Source organism: Cetorhinus maximus, chromosome 13 (genome assembly GCF_964194155.1).
Source record: "Cetorhinus maximus chromosome 13, sCetMax3.hap1.1, whole genome shotgun sequence".
Taxonomy (NCBI): Eukaryota; Metazoa; Chordata; class Chondrichthyes; order Lamniformes; family Cetorhinidae; genus Cetorhinus; species Cetorhinus maximus.
Window position 1 is genome coordinate 107476492 of NC_135891.1, and position 22471 is coordinate 107498962.

At 40.7% G+C, this 22471-nt stretch overlaps 1 protein-coding gene across 1 annotated transcript in view; it reads right to left on the bottom strand.

Annotated features, from left to right (window-relative positions):
* hcn2b (hyperpolarization activated cyclic nucleotide-gated potassium channel 2b) overlaps positions 1-22116 on the bottom strand; it is a 120202-nt gene extending 98086 nt beyond the window's left edge. The window contains exons 1-2 of the mRNA XM_078555950.1: positions 21455-22116; positions 10365-10788 (exon numbers count right to left, since the gene is read on the bottom strand). Of these exons, the coding sequence (XP_078412076.1) occupies positions 10365-10788; positions 21455-22101 (1071 nt within the window). The 5' untranslated portion in view covers positions 22102-22116. The remainder of the gene's footprint in view (positions 1-10364; positions 10789-21454) is intronic.
* Positions 22117-22471: the final 355 nt, after the last annotated feature.

Consider the following 22471-nt stretch of genomic DNA (forward strand, 5'->3'; position numbering starts at 1 on the left):
ACAAAACTTACCATTTCATTTAAAAACATTAGACTTCATGTTCACCGGTCATGATTTCACATCAAAAAATCCATTTTGGTTTACCATCGTGCATTCAATTTACTTTACAAAGCCTTCTATCTGTAAAAGATAAATGTCTTCTATCGGTAAAATATTAGGCTGACTTGAAATTATACAGGTTTCATCTTGGCTAAATTTTGTGCTTGAACATGTATTACTTCTGTTATCACTGGAATCATTTTAATATTTAGAAAGACTATTACAGCTGAAATTACTTTTATGGACATTATTATATCAAAATGTTGGTATCAAATTCTCCTGTTCATTATTTTAAAGGAGGCATTATCCATTTAAAATAAATGAGTCAACAGCTTTATTGAAATAGCAGAAAGATGTATTTGCTTTAAGTGCACTGAACATTTATACAATTACATCAATTGTAATGATGTCTATGCTTATATCTTTGAGTTAAAAATGTATTTCCTAAATTGTCAAGCAAGTGAGGAACAGTGAATTAATCAGACCTTCATTTTAATTCTCCACCTCATTCCCACTCTCACATCTCCGTCCTTAACCTCCTACACTGTTCTAATGAAGCTCAATGTAAGCTTAAGAAATATCACCTCACCCTTTGACTATGCATTTGACAGCATTACAGCCTCAGCACTGAGTTCAACAATTTCAGATCATAACTTCTCCCATTTTTTCAAATGGCAGTTCTTGGCAATGATTCTGCTATTTCCCATTTACACCTCCTCCAGACTCATTGTTTGTTTCTTTTCTTGTCCCGTTACCATCTCCTTTTGGCTGGCACCAACATCCCTTCCACCACTTATTTCTTTCATGCCTTCACCCTAACACAGGTCTTCCCCTTTGTTCTTCCCCGCCTGCTTCTCCCTTTCCCAGACTCTGTAACTGCTTAAAACCTGTCATATCTCTAACTGTTTTCAGTTCTGTGAAAGGTCATTGACCTGAAACTTTAACTCACAGATGCTGCTTGACCTGCTGAGACCTCCTCTGTTTTTATTTCATATTTCCAGCAGTATTCTGCTCTTATTTTACTGAATTGTTTTCGTATTTTTATTACGCTGTTCTTGCCAAGAGCATGCTTTTAATATTGGAATGCAAGAGCTAAGAATGAGATCACAGTATGAATCTGGTGAGAAAAATGATACAGAAAAATTAAAAGCAATAATAATCTAGACTCCAGGCTACAGCAAAGTGGTTGACTCTTAAATGCCCTCTGAAATGGCCTAGCAAGACCAATCAGTTGTATCAAACTGTTACAAAAATCACAAAAAAGGAACGAAACCGGACAGAGCACCCAGCATCGGCTTAGGCACCAGGAACGACAATGACAGTCTCAGCCCTGTCGACCCTCCAAAGTCCTCCTTACTAACATCTGGGGCTAGTGCCAAAATTGGGAGAGCTGTCCCACAGGCAAGTCAAGCAACAGCCTGACATAGTCACCCTCACGGAGTCATATCTTACAGGCAATGTCCTGGACACCACCATCACCACTTCTGGGTATGTCCCGTCCCACCGGCAGGACAGACCCAGCAGAGGTGGAGGCACAGTGATGCACAGTTGGGAGGGAGCTGCCCTGGGAGTCCTCAACATCGACTCTGGACCCCATTAAGTCTCATGGCATCAGGTCAAACATGGGCAAGGAAACCTCCTGCTGATTACCACGTACCACCCTCCCTTAGCTGATAAATCAGTGCTCCGCCATGTTGAACACCAATTGGAGGAAGTACTGAGGGTGGAAAGGGTGCAGAGTATATTCTGGGTGGGGGACGTCAATGCCCATCATCAAGAGTGGCTCGGTAGCATCACTACTGACCGAGCTGGCTGAGTCCTAAATGACATAGCTGCTAGACTGGGGCTGCGGTAGGTGGTGAGGGAACCAACAAGAGGGATAAACATACTGGACCCCATCCTCACCAACCTGCCTGCCGCAGATGCATCTGTCGGTGGCAGTGTCGATAGGAGTGACCACCGCAAAGTCATTGTGGAGACGAAGTCCTGCCTTCACATTGAGGATACCCTCCATCATGTTGTGTGGCACTACCACCGTGCTAAATGGGATAGATTTTGAACAGATCTAGCAACTCAAGGCTTGACATCCATGAGGTGCTATGGGCCATTAACAGCAGCAGAATTGTACTCGAATACTATCTGTAACCTCATGGCCCGGCATTACCCCCATTCTACCAGTACCATTAAGCCTGGGGATCAACACTGGTTCGATGAAGAGTGCAGGAAGGAATGCCAGGAGCAGCACCAGGCATACCTAAAAATGAGGTGTCAACCTAGTGAAGCTACAATACAGGGCTACCTGTGAGCCAAACAGCATAAGCAACAAGTGATGGACAAAGCTAAGCGATCCCACAACCAACAGATCAGATGTAAGCTCTGCAGTCCTGCCACATCCAGGCTGAGTGGTGGTGGACAATTAAACAACTCACTGGAGGAGGCGGCTCCACAAATATCCCCATTTTCAATGATGGAGGAGCCGAGCACATCAGTGCAAAAGATCAGGTTGATGCATTTGCTACAATCTTCAAGCTAGAAGTGCTGAGTGGATGATCCATCTCTGCCTCCTCCGGAGGTCCCCAGCATCACAGACGATGATATCACATGATATCAAGAAACGGTTGAAGGCACTGGATACTGCAAAGGCTGTGGGCCCTGACAATATTCCGGCAATAGTACTGAAAGACTTGTGCTCCAGAACTTGCCGCGCCCCTAGCCAAGCTGTTTCAGCACAGCTACAACACTGGCATCTACCCGGCTATGTGGAAAATTGCCCAGGTATGTCCTATACACAAAAAGCAGGACAAACCCAACCCGGCCAATTACCGCCCCATCAGTCTACTCTCCATCATCTGAAAAGTAATGGAAGGGGGTCATCATCAATGATATCAAACGGAACTTGCTTTGCAGTAATCTGCTCACTGACGCCTAGGTTGGGTTCCGCCAGGGCCAGTCAGCCACCTCCTGACCTCATTACAGCCTTGGTTCAAATATGAACAAAAGAGCTGAACTCCCAAGGTGAGGTGAGGGTGACTGTCCTTGACATCAAGGCCGCATTTGACCAGGTGTGGCATCAAGGAGCCCTAGCAAAACTGAAGTCAATGGGAATCAGGGGGAAAACTCTCTGCTGGTTGGAGTCATACCTAGCACAAAGGAAGATGGTTGTGGTTGTTGGAAGTCAGTCATCTCAGCTCCAAGGCATCACTGCAGGAGTTCCTCAGGGTAGTGTCCTTGGCGCAAACATCTTCAGCTGCTTCATCAATGACCTTCCTTCCATCATAAGGTCAGAAGTGGGGATGTTCGCTGATGATTGCACAATGCTCAGCATCTTTCGCGACTCCTCAGATACTGAAGCAGTCCATGTTCACATGCAGCAGGCCCTGGACAATATCCAGGCTTGGGCATACAAGTAGCAAGTAACATTCGCACCACACAAGTGTCAGGCAATGACCATCTCCAACAAGAGAGAATCCAACCATCACCCCTTGATGTTCAATGGCATTACCATCACTGAATCCCCCACTATCAACATCCTGGGGGTTACCATCGACCGGAAACTGAACTGGACTAGCCATATAAAAACTGTGGCTACAAGAGCAGTTCAGAGGTGAGGAATCCTGTGGTGAGTAACTCGCCTCCTGACTCCCCAAAGACTGCCCACCATTTACAAGGCACAAGTCAGGAGTGTGATGGAATTCTCCCCACTTGCCTGGATGAGCGCAGCTCCCACAACACTCAAGAAGCTTGACGCCATCCAGGACAAAGCAGCCCATTTGATTGGGACCACGTCCTTAAACATTCACTCCCTCCACCACCGACTCACAGTAGCAGCAGTGTGTACATCTACAAGGTGCACTGCGGGAATTCACCAAGGCTCCTTTGACAGCACCTTTGAAACTCACAACCACTACCATCTTGGAAATATATTGCCATTCCTTCACTGTCATTGGGGCAAAATCCTGGAACTCCCTCCCTAACAGCACTGTGGGTGTACCTACACCACATGGACTGCAGTGGTTCAAGAATGCAGCTCACCACCACCTTCTCAAGGGCAACTAGGGATGGGCAATAAATGCTGGCCCAGCCAGCGACACCCACATCCTGTGAATGAATAAAAAATAAAATAGATTGTGTGATTCTAAAAGTTAATACAATTCTGTTTGGAAGTGAAGAATTTCAAAAATCTTCATCAATCCAGTTATACTGCATTCAATCTTATTCTTCTGGTCCAGTACCAGCATCTTTAGTATGAGTAGATCTGTACATGGGAGGCACCTTTACTATTTTAACCCTAATGTTTAAAAGAGTTTTAAGTTCTCCCTCTCTAAGTCTCCATTCTGAGCCAATATTGAAAACATCAAACTTGTCTCCGGGAATTAATTCAAAGGTGGTACAAGAGAAGACCAATGTGATTCATACTCCAATTTTCCATCCTCTCATTTTGAAAATCTGCTAACTTCTATTGAACGCCTTACCCTGAGGATCTGGTCGCAGTCTGGAGATTGCGATGGGAAACTCTAAGCCAGAGCTGAACACTACATCACACATTGTGGCCATGTTCCACCAGCTTCCTGAATTAATCTGGACAATATCTAGAGTTCACGTGCAAAATGCACTGGTAATTTGAAAACAATCATAGCTTTGAAATTTGCAGAATCCACTAAATGCCATGAATATAACAATAAAAACAGGGAAGTATTTTAGTATTATATAGTATTGCTTATGAGATAACTATAGGAGTCTTTTTCCCTTTTAAGGGCACTTTCAGAAGCCTAGTTTCATCTTATGCAAAGAATAAATATATTTTTACAGGATTGACAGTCATCAAAATGCAAAAAAAAATGTTTTTGTTACTGTTAACAGAGTTAATGATAAATATGAATGGAAAACTGAACATAGTTAACACAAATGTTTGTTTCCGAATAATTCAAAAATTACCTTGGTGATTTTCATTGAATTTTGGATTATGCATTGCTCATTGGCTGAATATTGTTTTCCCCATACTACTATTCTCAGGAAATTGAACCAATTTTAAAAAAGTGGTTACAAGTACACAGTACATTAATACTTAACGTAAGTAAGGCACAAATATGTATAATTATTGAAAGAAAGAACCTGCATTTATATAGCACCATTCATGATCTCAAGACATCCCAAATTGCTTGACAGCCAATGAAGTATGTTTTTTGAGTGTAGTCATTGTTGTGATGTAGGAACTGCAGCAGCCAAATTGCAGACAACAAGATCCCACACACAGCAACCTGATATTCACCAGATAATCGGTTTTGTTGGCGTTGGTTAAATATTGGCCAGGGTATCAGGGATCACTTCCTTGCTCTACTTTGAAAAGCACCATTGGATCATTCACATCCACCCGCGATGGAAAATAAGGTCTCAGTTTCACATTTCATCCAAAAGACTGCAACCATGCAGCACTCACTCAATACTGCACTGAAGTGTTAGCCTATCTCATTAGCTTAGGTCTCTGGAGTGGGACATGAACCTGCAACCCTGTAAGCAAGAGGCAAGAGAGCTATTTCTGAGTCAAGGCTGTAACTTTACATTACATGAACAGATTTCGGCATTTAGCATACATAGGGAAACAAATTACATGCTTTTAATTGATATTTTTTTTGGATAATTCTGTTACATATTTATCAAAATAATACTAATTGTAATGTAATACAGGGTATTTACTTTCATAATAAGCTATAAAACAGTTGAAATATATGAAATAAAACTCCAAATCACAGGAGCTCAAATCGCACAGCTCAATTCAAGAGTCATTGATGTTATATCTATTGATTGTGGGAGCCTGCCACCTATCACATTCCAACCAGACACCTACAGTTAAGAAAAAATAATGCAATAAAATCGTCCAACCTCTAAATATTGGACCAAAATTTTCTGTAGCAGGGCAATGACTTGCCCTGTTGATAATATTCTAGGCTGCAATATGCTGAAGGTCTGAGTTTGAAACAGCATGGTGCCCTCTACAGGGCATCTGGGATCTGAGTGAATAGTGCAAGCAACCATGTATCTCCTTAACCAATTAAACTGATGGATTGCAAAATGAGCATCAAGGATTAAGAAAAAAGTATAAACTAGAGTGGGTGAATTCAGTGCCAAATAAACAGAAAGAGAAATAAAGAGAGGGAAAGAAATATTGGATAGAGAGAGAGAGAGAAAATAGATTCAGAAAGAAAAAAGATTAAAAACTTTTCATTTTAAATTTACTTTATTTTTAAATCTCCAACAACAATTACAACCTGAAGAAATGAGACTCCATTCTTACAATGGTTAATTTTCAGTACTGGAGCGGTTGACAGGTTTTGCACAACCTCACCACATCTTTGTGGAGGTGTGGCCAGTAAAAATGCTGGATTATGCGGGCTTGGGTTTTTCATTTCCCGACTTGTCCAGCCATCAGGATTTATTGGGCAAGTTTCAATATTTCCCTCAGTACCTCAGCAGTACCATTAGCTGGTGGATCACTGTCCACTCCTTGTCTGAAGATCTGGGGAGAGGTGAGAGTGGTGGTTGGGGTCTCCAGTTCCTTATTTTTAAAATAACTCTTTGTGACTCCCCCCTCTTCAGCTTCAGTTTGGGCAGTCTGTGCTAACTATTTTAGCGCCAGGTCAGCTTGTTGAGTCATTACATCCTTAGAGCCTTCTAAACTTCTGAAAAAGGTTTTCAGAAAACCTGACGACAGGGTTATGCTTCTGCAATGCTGCTTTGGCCTCTTCTGACAGGGCTTGATTGGCCATAGACCACATTACCATACCTTCATGGAAAATGTCAGGGACTCTCTCTTGCAGCTGCTATGCCTCCCTGACCTCATTCAGCTTCTCTAAAACCACTGGGGAAGCTACCACTTTTGATCCTGCCTGGTCATTCCTGAGGAGCAGGTCGACCCTATCCAAATGTAAACTGGGGACAACTCCCATGGTCACTGGTCCTGAAATAAGGTTGCACTCCAGGTGCACCCTGTATAAAAGGCATGTAATTTCCCTTAATACCTTTACCAGCACTTTGGCCTGTACTACATTCTCTGGGAGAAAGGTCATACCACTTCCCAGCAGTAGAGATTGGCTAGCCCTAGTATCCCTCAGTATGACTGTGGGCTTACTTACCTCACTGTGGGGACATGGGGACACCTTCCCTTCTGACACAAAATCCTTGTAATTCTCAGGGACTTTACTAAACTCACCCTCACCCACAGGGGTGCACTTACAAGGGCTTGTTGCTGCAGTCATAGACACAGCCTGGTCTGCTATGTTCTCTGCCTGACTCTCTTTTTATGCACAAGGCCTACATGCCCCAGTAAATCCTACTGGCTTTTCCTGTAACTTCCAACAATCACCATGAAAGTATCTGGCCGTACGGCAATTGAAACACACAGGACTCTGAGCCTCACTCAGCACCATCCTTTCTGGTCTGAGGTTGGGTCCCTGTGTTTCCAGCCATCCCTTCTCTCCCATGGGTGTTTGGCTCCCTCTCACCTTCCCACCTATTCTTTTCAGATTGCTGCGGGTGATTAGGGAAGAGTTTCCTTTGGGATGAGGGCTTGTGGACAAGCTCATAATCATCAGCCAGAGTTGCTGCCTACCTGGCCCCTGCCACTTTCTGTTCCCATTTTTATAGGGGGGGGGGGGAGGTGGGGGTGAATTTTTGAACTCTTCCGAGGGCAGTATTTCTCAAAGGATTTCATCCATCACGTCGCCCTTAAGCGTTTGTATCCACCAATCAAACGCGAGCTGCTTACACCATTCAAATTCAATGTATGTCTGGTCCTGCCATTTTTGGAGGGTACGGAATTTCTGACAGTATGCCTCTGGCTCCAGTTCATACACACTTAAAATAGCCTTTTGACACCTCATAATTTGCCAACCTCTCATCAGACAACAGGGAGTAAAGTTTGTGAGCCTTGCCTGATAGCTTACTTGGCAGGATCAGGGTCCAGTTTTTGACTAGCCACCTCACTTGCTGAGCTACTCTCTCAAAAGAGATGATGGAGACTTCATTCTACTCTTCAAGCCTGCTCCACCATTCAATTTGATCATGGCTGATCCTCTTTCTCAACGCCATACTCCTGCTCTCTCCCCTTACCCCTTGACACCTTTAGAGTCCATAAATTTATTTCCTTCTTAAATATATTCAGTGACTTGGCCTCCACAGCCTTCTGTGGTAGAGAATTCCACAGGCACACCACCTTTAGTGAAACGCTTTCTCCTCATCTCAGTCCTAAATGGCTTACCCAGTATCCTGAGACTGTCACCCCTTGTTCAAGACCCCCCCCAGCCAGAGGAAACATCATCTCCGCTTCCAGTCTGTCCAATCCGGTCAGCATTTTACACGTTTCAATGAGGTCCCCTCTCATTCTTCTAAACTCCAGTGAATACAGGCTTAGTTGACCCAATCTCTCTTCAGCCGACAATCCTGCCATCCCAGGAGTCCGTCTGGTGAACCTTCAATGCACTCTGTCTATGTCAAGTATATCCTTTCTTGGGTAAGGAGAACAAAACTGCACACAATACTCCAGATGTGGTCTCACCAAGGCCCTGTACAGCTGCAGCAAGACATCCTAGCTCCTGTACCACAGTCCTTTCACACTGAAGGCCAACATGCCATTTGCCTTTTTAACAGCTTGCTGCACCTGCCTGCTTGCTTTCAGTGATTGGTGTACAAGGACACCAAGGTCCCTTTGTACATCAACATTTCCCAATCTGTCACCATTTAAATAATACTCTGCCATTCTGATTTCCCTACCGAAGTGGATATCTTCACTTATCCACATTATACTGCATCTGCCATGTATTTGCCCACTCACTCAACCTGTCTAAATCACCTTGAAGCGTTAACTTCCTCCTCAGCATTCACATTCCCTCCAAGTTTTGTGTCGTCAGCAAACCTGGAAATATTACATTTGTTTCCCTGTCCAAATCATTGATCTATATTGTGATTAGCTGGGGCCCAAGCACTGATCCCTGCAGTACCCCACTAAATATCAGCCATTGCCTATCCACTGTCATGGCTTTTAATGAAGATTCCCAATCTATCTTAGCTAACTCACAACTCATATCTTTGTAGTTCTCTCTGTTTAGAATTAGAACCCTAGTTTCAGGTCAGATTGCTTCACTTCCCATCCTCATGAAGAATTCTATGTTATGGTCACTGTTCCCTAAAGGATCCTGCACAACAAGATTATTAATTAACCCCTTCTCATTGCTCAATACCAAATCTAGGATATTCTGCTCCCTAGTTGGTTCCTCAATGTACTGGTCGAAAAAACCCATCTTATACACACATTCCAAGAATTCATCCACCACAGTATTATTGCTAATTTGGTTGGCCCCTCTTTTAGTAGATTAAAGTCACCCATGATTATTGTAGCACCCTTGTTACATGCATCACTAATTTTCTGTTTAATGCCATTCCTTACCTTGCCACTACTGTTTGGAGGCCCAAACAACTCCCACTGATGTCTTCCACCCCTTGTTGCTTCTTAGCTCCACCCAGACTGATTCTACATCTAGATTTTCTGAGCCAACATCCCCTCTCACAATTGCACTGATTTTATCCTTAACTAATAACGCCACCCCACTCCTTTTCCTTTTTGTTGTCCTTCCTAAATATCGAGTACCCTTAGATATTCAGTTCCCAGCTTTGGTCACCAGCCATGTATCCATAATCGCAATCATAGAGTTCCCATTTACATCTATTCACACTGTTATTTCATCTCTTATTGCAAATGCTCCATGCATTCAGGTACAGTGCATTTAGACTTGTCTTTTTAACATTTTTATGGTTTTAATCGTTTTATCTTAACTTGATTTAAAAAATTCAAATGATCAATTTACTAAACATCTTAATTCATCAAAATTCATTCCAAAATTGCTTTTCCACCAAAGCTATCCATCAAAGGCCAGTGTTCAATCTTGAGGAGGGAGAACATCCATATTGACACACCAGCACCAGTAATTATTATGGAAAAATATATCGCTAATTGTATTTGGATTAATTCATAAACACCAAAAATTTATGTTTACTTACAACTAATCTTGTGAATGGGTTCAGAATGGGAGTCCTGCACTCATTTCAGGCAATCACCAATGCAGTTGAATTTAGTCATGGCCAAGGCACATGCACAAATCGGACATGGGCCTTCCCAGTGCTATATTTAACATTGTTGTGACCATTTAACACCTGTAAAACTGGTGTATCAATGCTGAACTTTTAACTCATCATGTCTAAATTACTAGAAATATAAATATGCATCCAGATTATCAAAATAGGAGTAAAGGAAATTCATTTTAAAATAGTCTTACCTCTTCCCATTGATGAATATACCTAATCAATCTCGAGAGTCTCAATAACCGTAAAAGGCTGAGAATTTTTGTAAACCGCACAATTCGTAGTGCTCTGGCAGTTTTATAAACTTCTGAATCGATTCCTTTTTCTACTATCAAAAATATATAATCCACGGGGATTGAGGAGACAAAGTCTACAATAAACCAGCTCTTTAAATATGTCTTCTTAATTTTCTCTGGATCCAGTATGATCTCTGTGTTATCTTCTATGACAATTCCAGTTCTGAAGTTTAAGACTAAATCCATAAGGAAGAAAGTGTCAGACACAACATTAAAGATAATCCATGGAGTGGTGGTTTCTTCCTTGAAGAAGGTGATTCCTACCGGGATAATTATGAGATTTCCAACCATAAACAACAACATTGTGAAATCCCAGTAAAACCTGTAAAGAAAGATAACAATTTAATTAAAAGCTTTAAAAAATCTTTTCTACCATTCTTTCAATATCCAGGAGCTATGAATGGAGCGTTTGTAGGCATTCCTTTCAGAATCACTGAAACATTAGGTAGGCCAATTTAAACAAAAATATTTATTCAACACTACATAACTAGTAATGATTTGTTATAACATTTCACCTATTCTATGATTCTATTACAGCATTAAAATCCAGTATAAGAAAAGACTATTTTGCCAACAAGCTAATATCTTCAATATGCCAAATTTTCTAACTTGAATTTTGATCACCACTTTAATTCCATTAACCTGCCTGGTAGATCATTTAAAACATTTATCACTCTTTGAATAAATATATTCCTCCACCACTTCCCACCCCCCACTCCCACAGTCAAAGATCAGTGTTAACTTTTCACTAACTTAAATGTTGTACTCATATTCTGCTCACCTGGCTGACCTTAGAGCAATATTCTCTCTATCTTGTCTTTATCATTTAATGCTTTATGTATCTCAACAGGATCACCCTTTTGACCTTTTTCTTTCAGAACTGTTAAGGTTCGGTTTCTTTAGTCTTTCCTCATGGCTCAGCATAATTTACACTTGGGATCACTCTTCTCTTGGTTCTCTCATGGGCATCCCTTTTGAATTACAGTAAATTGTAATTGTGCACAGTATTCCAGATGAAATTTGTACAGCAGTATGTTTCAAAAATGATATATTGCACTTATATTATTAAAGATCAGCCTAATTTCTTTGAATTTATACACATGATGCTTGCTCTTTCTTCCAATATGAAATATTTTGCATTTGTTAGTAATAAGTCTCATTTTCTATTTATACCCCCAACTGTACAACAAATCTAATTCCTTCTGCAAAACCTTGAGTACATCTTCCATTCTGACTGGAAATTTAATATGCTCACAACAGGTTTATGCACCCCAATCTTTTATGTAGATGTGGAACCACGGAAATAAGCTCACTCTGTTAATTCAGACCATTATCCTAAATGAGGAAAGTGTTATTTGTGTACTCAGTCGATCTCTCTCAGGCAGCTCATTACCTTCTGTTAAGTTTTAGAAGTGCAGGTTACAGGCGTCATGGGAGCAGCCATTTTACATAGAAATCCTTGCTGTAATATCAAGAAATTTTACTTGTGATATGAATAAGGAGGGCTGCTAACATTTCAAGTGGTCTTTAATCAGCAATTCTAAATCATGGATACAAAGGAGATTGAGGCACACCAGTAAGTACAAAGGTTTATTAGGTCAGGTTTATGGTACAATTCAGTACACTGTGCATCTACCTTTATACTTGAAACTAGCACAAAATAATTTCAACAGATTTAGTACAGCAAGAAACTTATATATTGATTTTAAGACATATTGCTGTTTTAGAAAGTTAATTCATAGCTCAAGTAAAAATACACAGTCTGAGTAGCATATATAAAATTTCCCAGGGCACATACATGAACCTTGTGATCTATCAATTAAACTACAAAACCTCTGCAACAGCCAGGCCAGTCAATGAATTATTATCTACAGTGACACATGTTACTCCATGAACACCAGCCCCACAGAGAGAAATCATGTATGTGTGCCCTGGCTGTGAATTGGTTTTAAGCAAAGCTCTAAATAATATTCACTCTTTTAAGTTACTATCCTTCAATCGTTTATTGAAAGCCACAATTCACACATTTCTGTGTAATACTTGTTTCTGCTAGGTTCGTCTAATACGCACAATTTTCTTGCAGTCACTGTCAACACTGCAGGCCCCAGCCTGTTAATTGCTCATTTCCTGAAGGGTAGTTATTGTCCTTGAACCATCTATACTTCATTAAGCAGATATTACATTCTAAGCTCTTCAAGCAGTATACATCTTTCATTTTATTTCAACATAAAATATTTTCCAAATAAAGTAATTCAGACTCTGTCAGATGCTCTTTTCAAGTCCATGTCTGGTTCTTCTCAAAGGAATTAATTAAAAAATGATGAAAATAACTATTTTAAAAATGTGCACACTTTACATCCACTTGGTATGCTAGTCCTTGCTAAAGAACATAAGGCTACAAGATATGAAAGTACCCGTTGGCTAGATTGCATATCATTTAAGTTGTACATAGTTGATGTATTTAAGACTGCATTAAGATTTTATTTCAGTGCATGCCCTGTTAGAGTAGCAATTTGGCATCTCCAATCATTTTTAAAAGACTTTAAGTTGCATGGTAAACTACAAAAAGAGTAAATGTAATCTATTAGGAATATGAACACATTCACACACACATAAACATACAATCTGGAGTATTAAGCAGCAGCATATAAAGCCTTGGCTTGATAATATCAGTGAAGGCAAATTTAACAAGTTAATTACCACCTCAAACTAGAAAAGCATTACTAGCTTTGAATATGCTGCAAAATGTTATCCCGCATAAGGCATATTAAACTAACATTACATGTGGTTTTATAGTTTTATCTTATTAATGACAGTATGATGCAATGACTGACAGTTTCCCTTAACTGAATCACACGACTTCAACAGGAAAAAGATATTGTGCCATTTGTTTTGAACAGCAGTAATATGGGGAACCATCTTGATGCATGTAAAAAGGAAAAATATCACTGTTTGTATGTGTTATATCCCAACAGTAGCAGTAACATGCTGAGGCTATGTTGGTGAAATAATGCAGGGAAAACAGAACAGAAAAATATAAACCTGATCCAAAGATGTCAGAAGTATGATACTGTTGGAGGAACAACAACAGAAATAGAGAATAACACAGTGAGGAGAACATGGAGCAGTAGGCGAGTTTGGAGAAAAAGACCAGGCCAAGATATTATGAGCAGCCAGCTCAGAAAAATGGACAGATGTTAGAAAGTGCTTAAGACAAGTTCAGGAGCTCCCAGCATAAGAAAGGCAGAAAAGCAATATTGTTGCAGTATGGGTACTAGTTTTACAAATATGAGGCAAGAAATCTAACATTATACTGACAATTCCATGGTAACTCTTTAGCTAGGGGGAATGGAGTCCTTTCCAGCACTGCTTGAACACATTGCAGGACTCTGCTCATTTCAAGTGTTAGGTTTAAATGTGACAAGGGCTCAACTGCCTGGCAGAAACATGGGTAACAGTAAAACAATGAAAAACAAATTTTAAGCACAGGCCATCTGAGAACTTTTATACTTCAATTTTCACCAGCTGCAGTCAGACTGCAACCGGTTTGAAGCTGAATCCATGTGGAGGTTCTCACCTGAGGGTGACTTCTGGACAGAGATTGTCTGATTTCACATCCGTTGTGAGATTCACATCTGTGAGATTTATGCATTGATGTGAAATCAAAAATACTTTGCATTACACACACGGTGTAAGATAACTGTCCTAAAGATCACTGCGACCATGGGAGAAACAACAGAAATGATAAAAAAAACTGATTAATTTTCATTTTTATTCTATTTGTAATTTAAGAGGATCATGGAAGTAGAAAAATAATTAATTGTTGAGACAGTTAATCAGTGTGAAACAAGGAAAATGAGATAGGAATAGCTAGAACCTGATAGGAAGATTAAAAACCGGAATAGACATCTTGATATGTTCATCCCAATTCAAAGTCCATCAATTCAAGTTATTTGATAAATCATTTTTTTTCAGTTCGACATTCTGACTTTCCAATGTTGGTGACGTTTTTAATTCAATTTGTTGGGTAATTCAACTTTTTAAGCTCAAACGAACGGATTTGAATTGTCAGTGGTTATACTAGATAGGAGGGAATTGGATAGAAAAGTAAATGAGCAAGAGCGAGGGGAAAAGATGGGAAAAATGTATATAACATGGCATTTAGGTGAACGAATCGATTCCTTCATGATAAAGATGGAGTCAGTCGGCCCCACTGAAGGGATTCTCAGGTATTTCAATCGGTCCACAATCAGAAAAGTGATCATGAGATAGCGATGGAAATAACCTTAATTATGATCAGCAGATGTATGCAATGCCGAAACTGATGTTATGTGGCAGAACAGCTGCCATTTCCGACGGCAATTCCTAGCAGGTCGAGGCCAACAGCGTTGATTTCAGGTCACCAATACACTCAAGCCAATACAGATACACTGGGATCAGGTGATGGTGTCTCCTTGTCCGCAAGGTCGCCACAAGGAGAGACTGACTGCGGGTAAAGCTCACTTAGAAGGGTTAGACTAGTGGGACATCTGCAGGCTTCCTTTCGAAGAACATAAAAAAACCATTAACTATCGGCAGAAGGAGATAATGCATCACATGGGTATTGTATTCCGCTGGTGTGAATTAGCCAGAAAATAGTGTGCGTCTGTCTCTCATGTCAAACCAATGCTACTGAATCCTGCAATGATAAATATCCTCCTCCTGCTCGCGATGCCTAATCAGCAAGACAAAAATAAATCGATGATTAAAATAGCAAGGAGGCTTGAGCAGTAATTGCTGTATATAGGACGATAGAAAATAAAAGGTTAGCAATATGGTTTCGACTATTTTCCAAATTTCAGGCGTCAATGCTTTGAGTTGCGGTCCGATGTTCAAAGTGACACCGTTGGTTTTCTGCAATTATTGCACTACGGTTAGTCCCTGACATTGCTGCTATGTTTAAGAGTCAGGCACGTACACAGCAGACAAGACAATGGAAATCCCCAGGAAAAAAAACCCACAACGTTTCGCCATTGTGAAGTATTGGCAACCGTATCTGCAGCTTTTATGACTAAATGGATGATCCAGTATTCGGATTGGTGTTTATACTGCAGGGGCGGGGGGAAAATGCTACTGAAAGGGAAAAAAAAGTTTCCAGTGGATGGCACCTCATATTTCAGCACCACAAACAGCTCCATGCAGGCGCAGACTCCTCAAACCTCCCAGGATCTTGTAAGCAGACGCCAGCTGCCAACTCGTGCACCAGAAAGGGAGCTCGAATGGAGTGCTTACTGGGAAGACCCAAGTTCCCCAGTTAGATCAGACTATTCCCTGTGCAACTCCTGCGGGGAAACGTGTACAGAAACAAATAAAACAACAAGGAACACGATTATAAATCATTCCCAGATGGTTCACTGCTACCTGCTATGGAGGAAAACAAATATGTGGCAATAACCCACAACGCCAAAATCTCATTAACATGCATAATAGTTTCAAGCCTGTCTCCATTTGCAGCACTTTAAAAATACATATACATACATTATATGATCTTATGTTTGCTCAGCCTTTGTATCACAGTGGGAGACTTTGTACTTGAAGAGGTACAACGTTTTAACCTAGTCAGGAATAAAATTAGACAAAACACTGCAGAAAAAATGCTCAGCTCAGAAGCCAGAATGGGAAGGAGAGGTGAGTTCTATCCTCTAAGGGAGCCTTCTATATATGTTTTGTGAATTCCCAGCGAGGTGAAGAATGTTAGTGCTGGTGAACTGAATATTTTTCATTTCAGCACCAAGCCTCAGCATCAAACATTTTAGAATCAAGAAACTGCATGGTTAGATGGAAAAGTGGTTTTCTTTCCCTAACGCAAAGCCTAAACTGGAGTGAGCAAGCCTCACACGAGTATTACTTGCATGTCCATGCCAGCTATATTTTAGCCTCTCGGAGCAAGATCGCCATTTGCTGCAGGATTAGAAGATTTGTATTATGGGTGTATATCAACCAGAAACTGTATTCAAGCAACTCAAACTCGTCTCACATAGGATCACCACAGAAGAGATATTCATTCTGTAAATCAGATCTGTATTTGAACACACACACACACACAAAGGGGTGAAAGGTTGGTACCTAAGCCATCTACACCACCAGATCACACGATTTGAAGACATGTGATATATCCATGGGGTAACTTACTCACTAGTAATAATTTACTGTAACTGTGCAAAGGATGGATATTTTAAATAACACTATTATGATGCAATTTTTATTACCTTTTTAAATCACAAATCTGTGGTTCCATGGCACCCTGCTCTGACCAAACATGTCAATCTGCCATAATATAAACCCACAGCAACTTGAAAACATTTAAATATTTTCTTCTGGTCACACAAGCCCTTGTATAAATATTTGCTAACATTGTCCTTGGTACTTAGAATTAAATCCATACTATTATACTTTATGTATTAGATTTAAACTCAAACTACAAAAGAGCATTTTCATAGTATTGAACGGTAATTATGGTTTTAGAATGTTTATGATCTCTGCGAGATTAAGGTTAGCAGAAAGGCCTTGAAGGTTACTTTGAATAGTATGCAAGGTTATATACATATACAGTCAAATTATTAAAATGCTGTGCCCAATGCACGTTAATTCTGTAAGAGAACTGAAGTATATTTCCTATGCATGCTAAAACCACAATACTGCTCTCATAAGCATATTGACAACTTTGCTACACATAGCAAACAGGATATCCATCTTAACCTTTATTTACAATGAGAATCTACTGATTCAGTCACTGTTCTCCACATTTCACAGTCTCAGGCTACGTGCAGGTAATTGCTTATCTTACGCCCTAGATGGCTCTGTGTTGCGAATTGCTCATCAAGTTGGCTGAGATTGCTTAAAGTTAACCATTCACTTTGCTGTAGTACCCTGCCTACACTCATTTCCACTGACAAAATACTTTAGGGATTGGGAATTCAGTTGCGTGGGGAACTATATTTCAAGTCAAGATCCTACAACTGTATCACAGAATGGGTTCCAGCTTAACATTGCATGGCTACCAATGTTTGTAATCAAATTAAGTTTTACATATTATAGTTGAATTTCCTTCTACCAACATTAGGTGCAATGAAAAATACTAATGTTCCAATTAATTGAACATGCAACAGCTGTTATCATTAACATGTCTTTATAAGCTAATAAAAGACATTCACTGCTTAGCCCTTAAAAGCAACTAGAACATTATCTAGATCATTAGTGGTACAAGTGAAACAATTTATCCAGTTGGTTGCGTTGGCAGGGATAAATAAATTGCTAAATAGCCATTTATATATTAATAATGGTTATTAGTGGTGGAGTGTGGTTTTTTTGCTCCAATAGGGGGTTGCATTCTACATGTATAGCCTTTAATCATCTCTTAGCCCCCTATTTCAGCATTTTTTCATTTTATGCTGAAATATTCATCACTAGTATAATAGAAACTAATGCCACTAATAATAAAGCTTTTAATCTCAACGCATTTGCCAAATCCCCTGAGGGCACTCCCCTAAGTTAGAAATATCTTTGGAAGGGCTGTAGATTTTTTTTTTTAAATATCAAAATTTGGAGGTCATCATCATTAAATGTAATTTTTTTCTTGTCTTCTTTGCCTTGATCTGCTTCTGACTAAACTTCCATTTTAGATCTAATATGTTCTCTTTCTATCTCAAATCATCATTTTGCTGTGATATTATAATTTTATTACAAAAGGGTTCCACCATGCTTTTATTGGGCAATTTTTTTTATTCTTTCATGGGATGTGGGGGTCACTGGCAAGGCCAGCATTTGTTGACCATCCCTAATTGCCCTTGAACTGAATGGCTTGCTAGGCCATTTAAGAATCAACCATATTACGGTGGGTCTGGAGTCACATGTAGGCCAGACCAGGTAAGGACGGCAGATTTCCTTCCCTAAAGGGCATTAGTGAACCAGATGGGTTTTTACAATTGTTGATAGCTGCCATGGTACTGAGACTAGTTTTATATTTCAGATTTATTAATTGAATTTAAATTCCACCAACTGCCACTGGGAATTTGAACCTCTGTCCCCAGAGCGTTAGCCAGGATCTCTGGAGTATTAGTCCAGCAAAAGTACAACTATGTCACCTTCTCCCCCTAAATACAAGGAAGCAATTGAATTTTTAATGTCACTAAATATTTACTTATTCAACAATTTTGTACTTAGTCAATGATGCCCTTAGTTTTCCCATGGATTGATTCACTCTAGAACAACATGGTATAATAGGTCAACTTTAAATTTTGATTCACGGATAGACATATTTAATGACAAATGATGAAAAGTAACATCATGATAAATATATATGCCATCCTTGCAGCTATTTACCACACACCACATATATTGAACATTTAACAAATTATTACTTCTCAATGGCTTTGGTAAAATATTACTATTGCTACAGCATGCCACTGTCAAACATGCCAGCCACAGCTCCACCAAGATCTCACTAGGGCCTAAACTTACATTCAAGGTGCATCAATACTCTCTCTCTCTCCCCCTCTCTCTCTCACATAGTGCAAAACCTTCAATATTTATGAATGTTCCCTGCATCCATTATAATCAAAACAAGAATGGCAACAAGCAAATCATATTTGGTTAGAGCTATTGGGTATCAGAACAAAAAATAATATATGGAATAAATACCTTAAAGCTATACTAAAAGACACATTTCTAAAAAGGCTGACATCTTCATTGCTCATTTTCAGACTACTGCACATGCTTTAGTAATTACCATTTGTCCAACCCTCCCTCTTCAATTTTATCTAATCACCCTTGCTTTCTCTCACTTCATGAAACCAACTTTCCAATCAAACCATGACCACAGCACCAAACTCCTCCATTCAGCACCTAAATAACAATTTTTCCTTCAACCATCTTCTAAAGTCCAAACGAAGCATGAGTTGCAGGGTAGTTCCAAGTCAGAATGTGATTTAATGCTGAACTAGTGATAGATCTAAGCCTTAAAAGGATAATCAACTGAAACCTACCCAAATAATTTATAAAGGAATAATGCAAATAAAGTTTGTGAATTAATGAGGAAGGCAAATGAATAACCAAATGTTTGGAATCTGTAAATGACTGAATACGGTATTTGTTGAAAGCATAATTCTTGCATGGTCGCCTCAATAATCTTCAGATGGAAGAAGGAAAGAGGATAGCAGCCTGGAGAGCAATTTGCTTGTTATAAATTGGATACGTTAGAAATTATTAGGAAGAAGCCATGAGTTAAGGGAAGAAAACATATGCCTGGAGAATTCCTATAATTGAGCAAAACGTGTGAAATGTTTCAATAATACTCACAAATGGGAAGAAACATTGCAGTCAGGATTGCCTAGCATGTATTACGACCCAAAGAAAGCACGTGATATTTTCTGTAAACTAGGCAAAGGATTTTTGCTGGGATGTTAATGGATCAGATTGCACAAATTTGTTGATTTGTCATCCGCCTCCCATAAATTTGTTTGACTTTTACAAGACTTGTGGTGGTGTTTGGAGAGTGAACCACCAAAACAACTTTAATTCAATTAATTGAAGTGTTGACGATGATGCTTGGTCCAAAATTATTAACACTTGTGGTAACATCCATAAGCAATCCACAGTTTCAGATACAAGTGTTAGGTGAACAGATTTGTGTATCAGTGGATATTGAACTATGCCAAGAATGACAGCAAGGGGAAAGCAAAAATTATTTAGCTGTTGGACATGAAATTAAGGGTCTCATTCCACATCCAGGGGTGTTAGCAGTGACATTTATGATCACAACGAATGAGAAATTGCAAAACCTCTTTACACTTGTGGATATGTGTTCATTCTTTGAATGAGATCTATCAAACGCATCTGGTAAATTTAAACCAGAACGATTGAGAATTGACAGGTTTAAATGTTTGGTGCAATGGAAAAGTGGTGGTATAATTTCAGAGACTGTCAAGGCTCAGTGTAGAACCTTCTGGGAGGCCACTTCACGGCGGTTTGAGTTGTAATCCAGCCTTAGTCCGGGGACTGAGAGAGACTTATGTCCCCATTGGACTGAAACCGGTAAATGGTACTGGGGATTCAGGGAACAGGGCTGCAAAGACTATTTATCTTTAAAGAACCTGTAATGGTGATAACAGAAAGCACTTTAATCCTCCAGAACAGAGAAACACACATCATTCCCATTCCTCAGACTGTAGTGATAAAGGGTCGAGACGATGTGGGTGATAATGCCGCCAGTCACCACACCGCCCAAGGACACACTTGGAAACGCATCCATACCGAATACAATCTGTAGAGGTGACCCAGTGTATCTACAGTGCTTCACACCAGGTAACGATGGAAATATCCCTTCATACCTCTTTTGAGTTAATCCTGTATTAGTTAAGCACGGGTATATTAATTCAAACACATCTGTTAACAGGTAAAGGAAACGGATATATACGATTGCTGCGTGGCCCAGCGTTAACTTGTGATTTATTCCACCAATTATCGGCCCAAGAAGTTAAGTGAGCAATCTACCTGTCATTGGGACCACCTGCACTATCTGATAGCGCGGCAGAAACATAAACACGGAACAGAGGACAATTCCTGCTCACTGCAGCTCTGCGGCGTGTCTCATAGAACAAAACCAGACCCACTCTTTAAAAAAAAACACACACACAAAAACTCCAACTCAATACATAAGGGATTGGCTTCAGACGTGTGTGTCGAGATTTCTAGCTGGTGCTCTTTTACAGGTTACTTATTAAATAATCTCTAATTCCCGCATTGGGGGCCTGTTTGCAAAGAACCATTGTCAATGCGTGTTAATTTCAATCGACCTTCAATATTACAAGTTACAACTGACTCAATTGGTGTGGACTTGAGTGTGCTGCAGTCCTATATATATATATATACACACACACACACACACATATACGTGCCGGTGGCGTGTTTAATAGCTGAAGTTTAGTATCCTCAGTATTGGCAGCACTCACCGAAAGTCACTGTAAGGGTGGATAATCCATGCCCCGGCTGATTTGACTCTCTCCTGTTCCCTTTCCACAGCCTTCTGACTGCCAAACATACGCAAGGAAAACTTGTTAACTCCCGGCTGCAGCATAGCCCCAAACTGCCTCTGCATGAAGCTAGCCTGACTGCCATCCTGATCACCATCCTCGGGCAGTATCTGCTCAGCACCCTCCGATTTCAGAAGGCTCACAGAGTTCCTCCCCTGCTGCTGCTGCTGGGATGATTTTCTGCTGGGCGCCGCAGAGAACGCCACTTTGTTCTCTCTCTTCTCTTCGGGGCGGTAGGGACCCCCTCCCTCCATGGCCGCCTTCCCCTCTCCACCTTTCGGGTGGTCTGCCCTGCTGATGGAGGACTGGCTGCCCCGGGTCATCCTGCAGTCGCCGTTCGTGTTGCACTTCATGCTCACGACCGTCTCTGCCTCTCCCCGGTCCGGCTCCCCTCGCTTCTTGCCGTTGTTGCTGGATCCTCGGCCGGCTCCCCCCGCTGGGGGCGACGGCATCGCTTTCATCCTAATGCTCTTGCTGCCAGTGTCCTCCTCGTTCTCGTCGTCTTCATCCATGATGCTGGTTTTGGGACCGATGTGCTGGGGTAGGCTGTACAGCCTTTTTCGCATAGTAGGACGCACTTTGTCCAAGGATGCTCAAATGGTTGGAGAGGTAGGCTTTGACGTGTTCCGAGCTTCGTCTACGTGACATTTTTGCTTAAACGGCGTGTGGAACCAGGGACATGGTGTCCTAGTCCTCCCTGCCTTTTGGGAAAGGTTAACCGGTCCGCCCGAGCTGCGTTTTTGAGAGGGAGCTCCCAGAACGCGACCCCCTTTCCTTCCCTCCACCCCCTCCCCCTAACAAGATGCCCATTTAAGAAAATGTGTCAATATCGACAGGAAACCCCCCCACATCATTTTCTGTCTTTCAGGCGGTCGTCATTATTGCAAGTGCCGTCCTTGCACCATTCGAGTTTAAACCCCTCAAACACTTTACCAG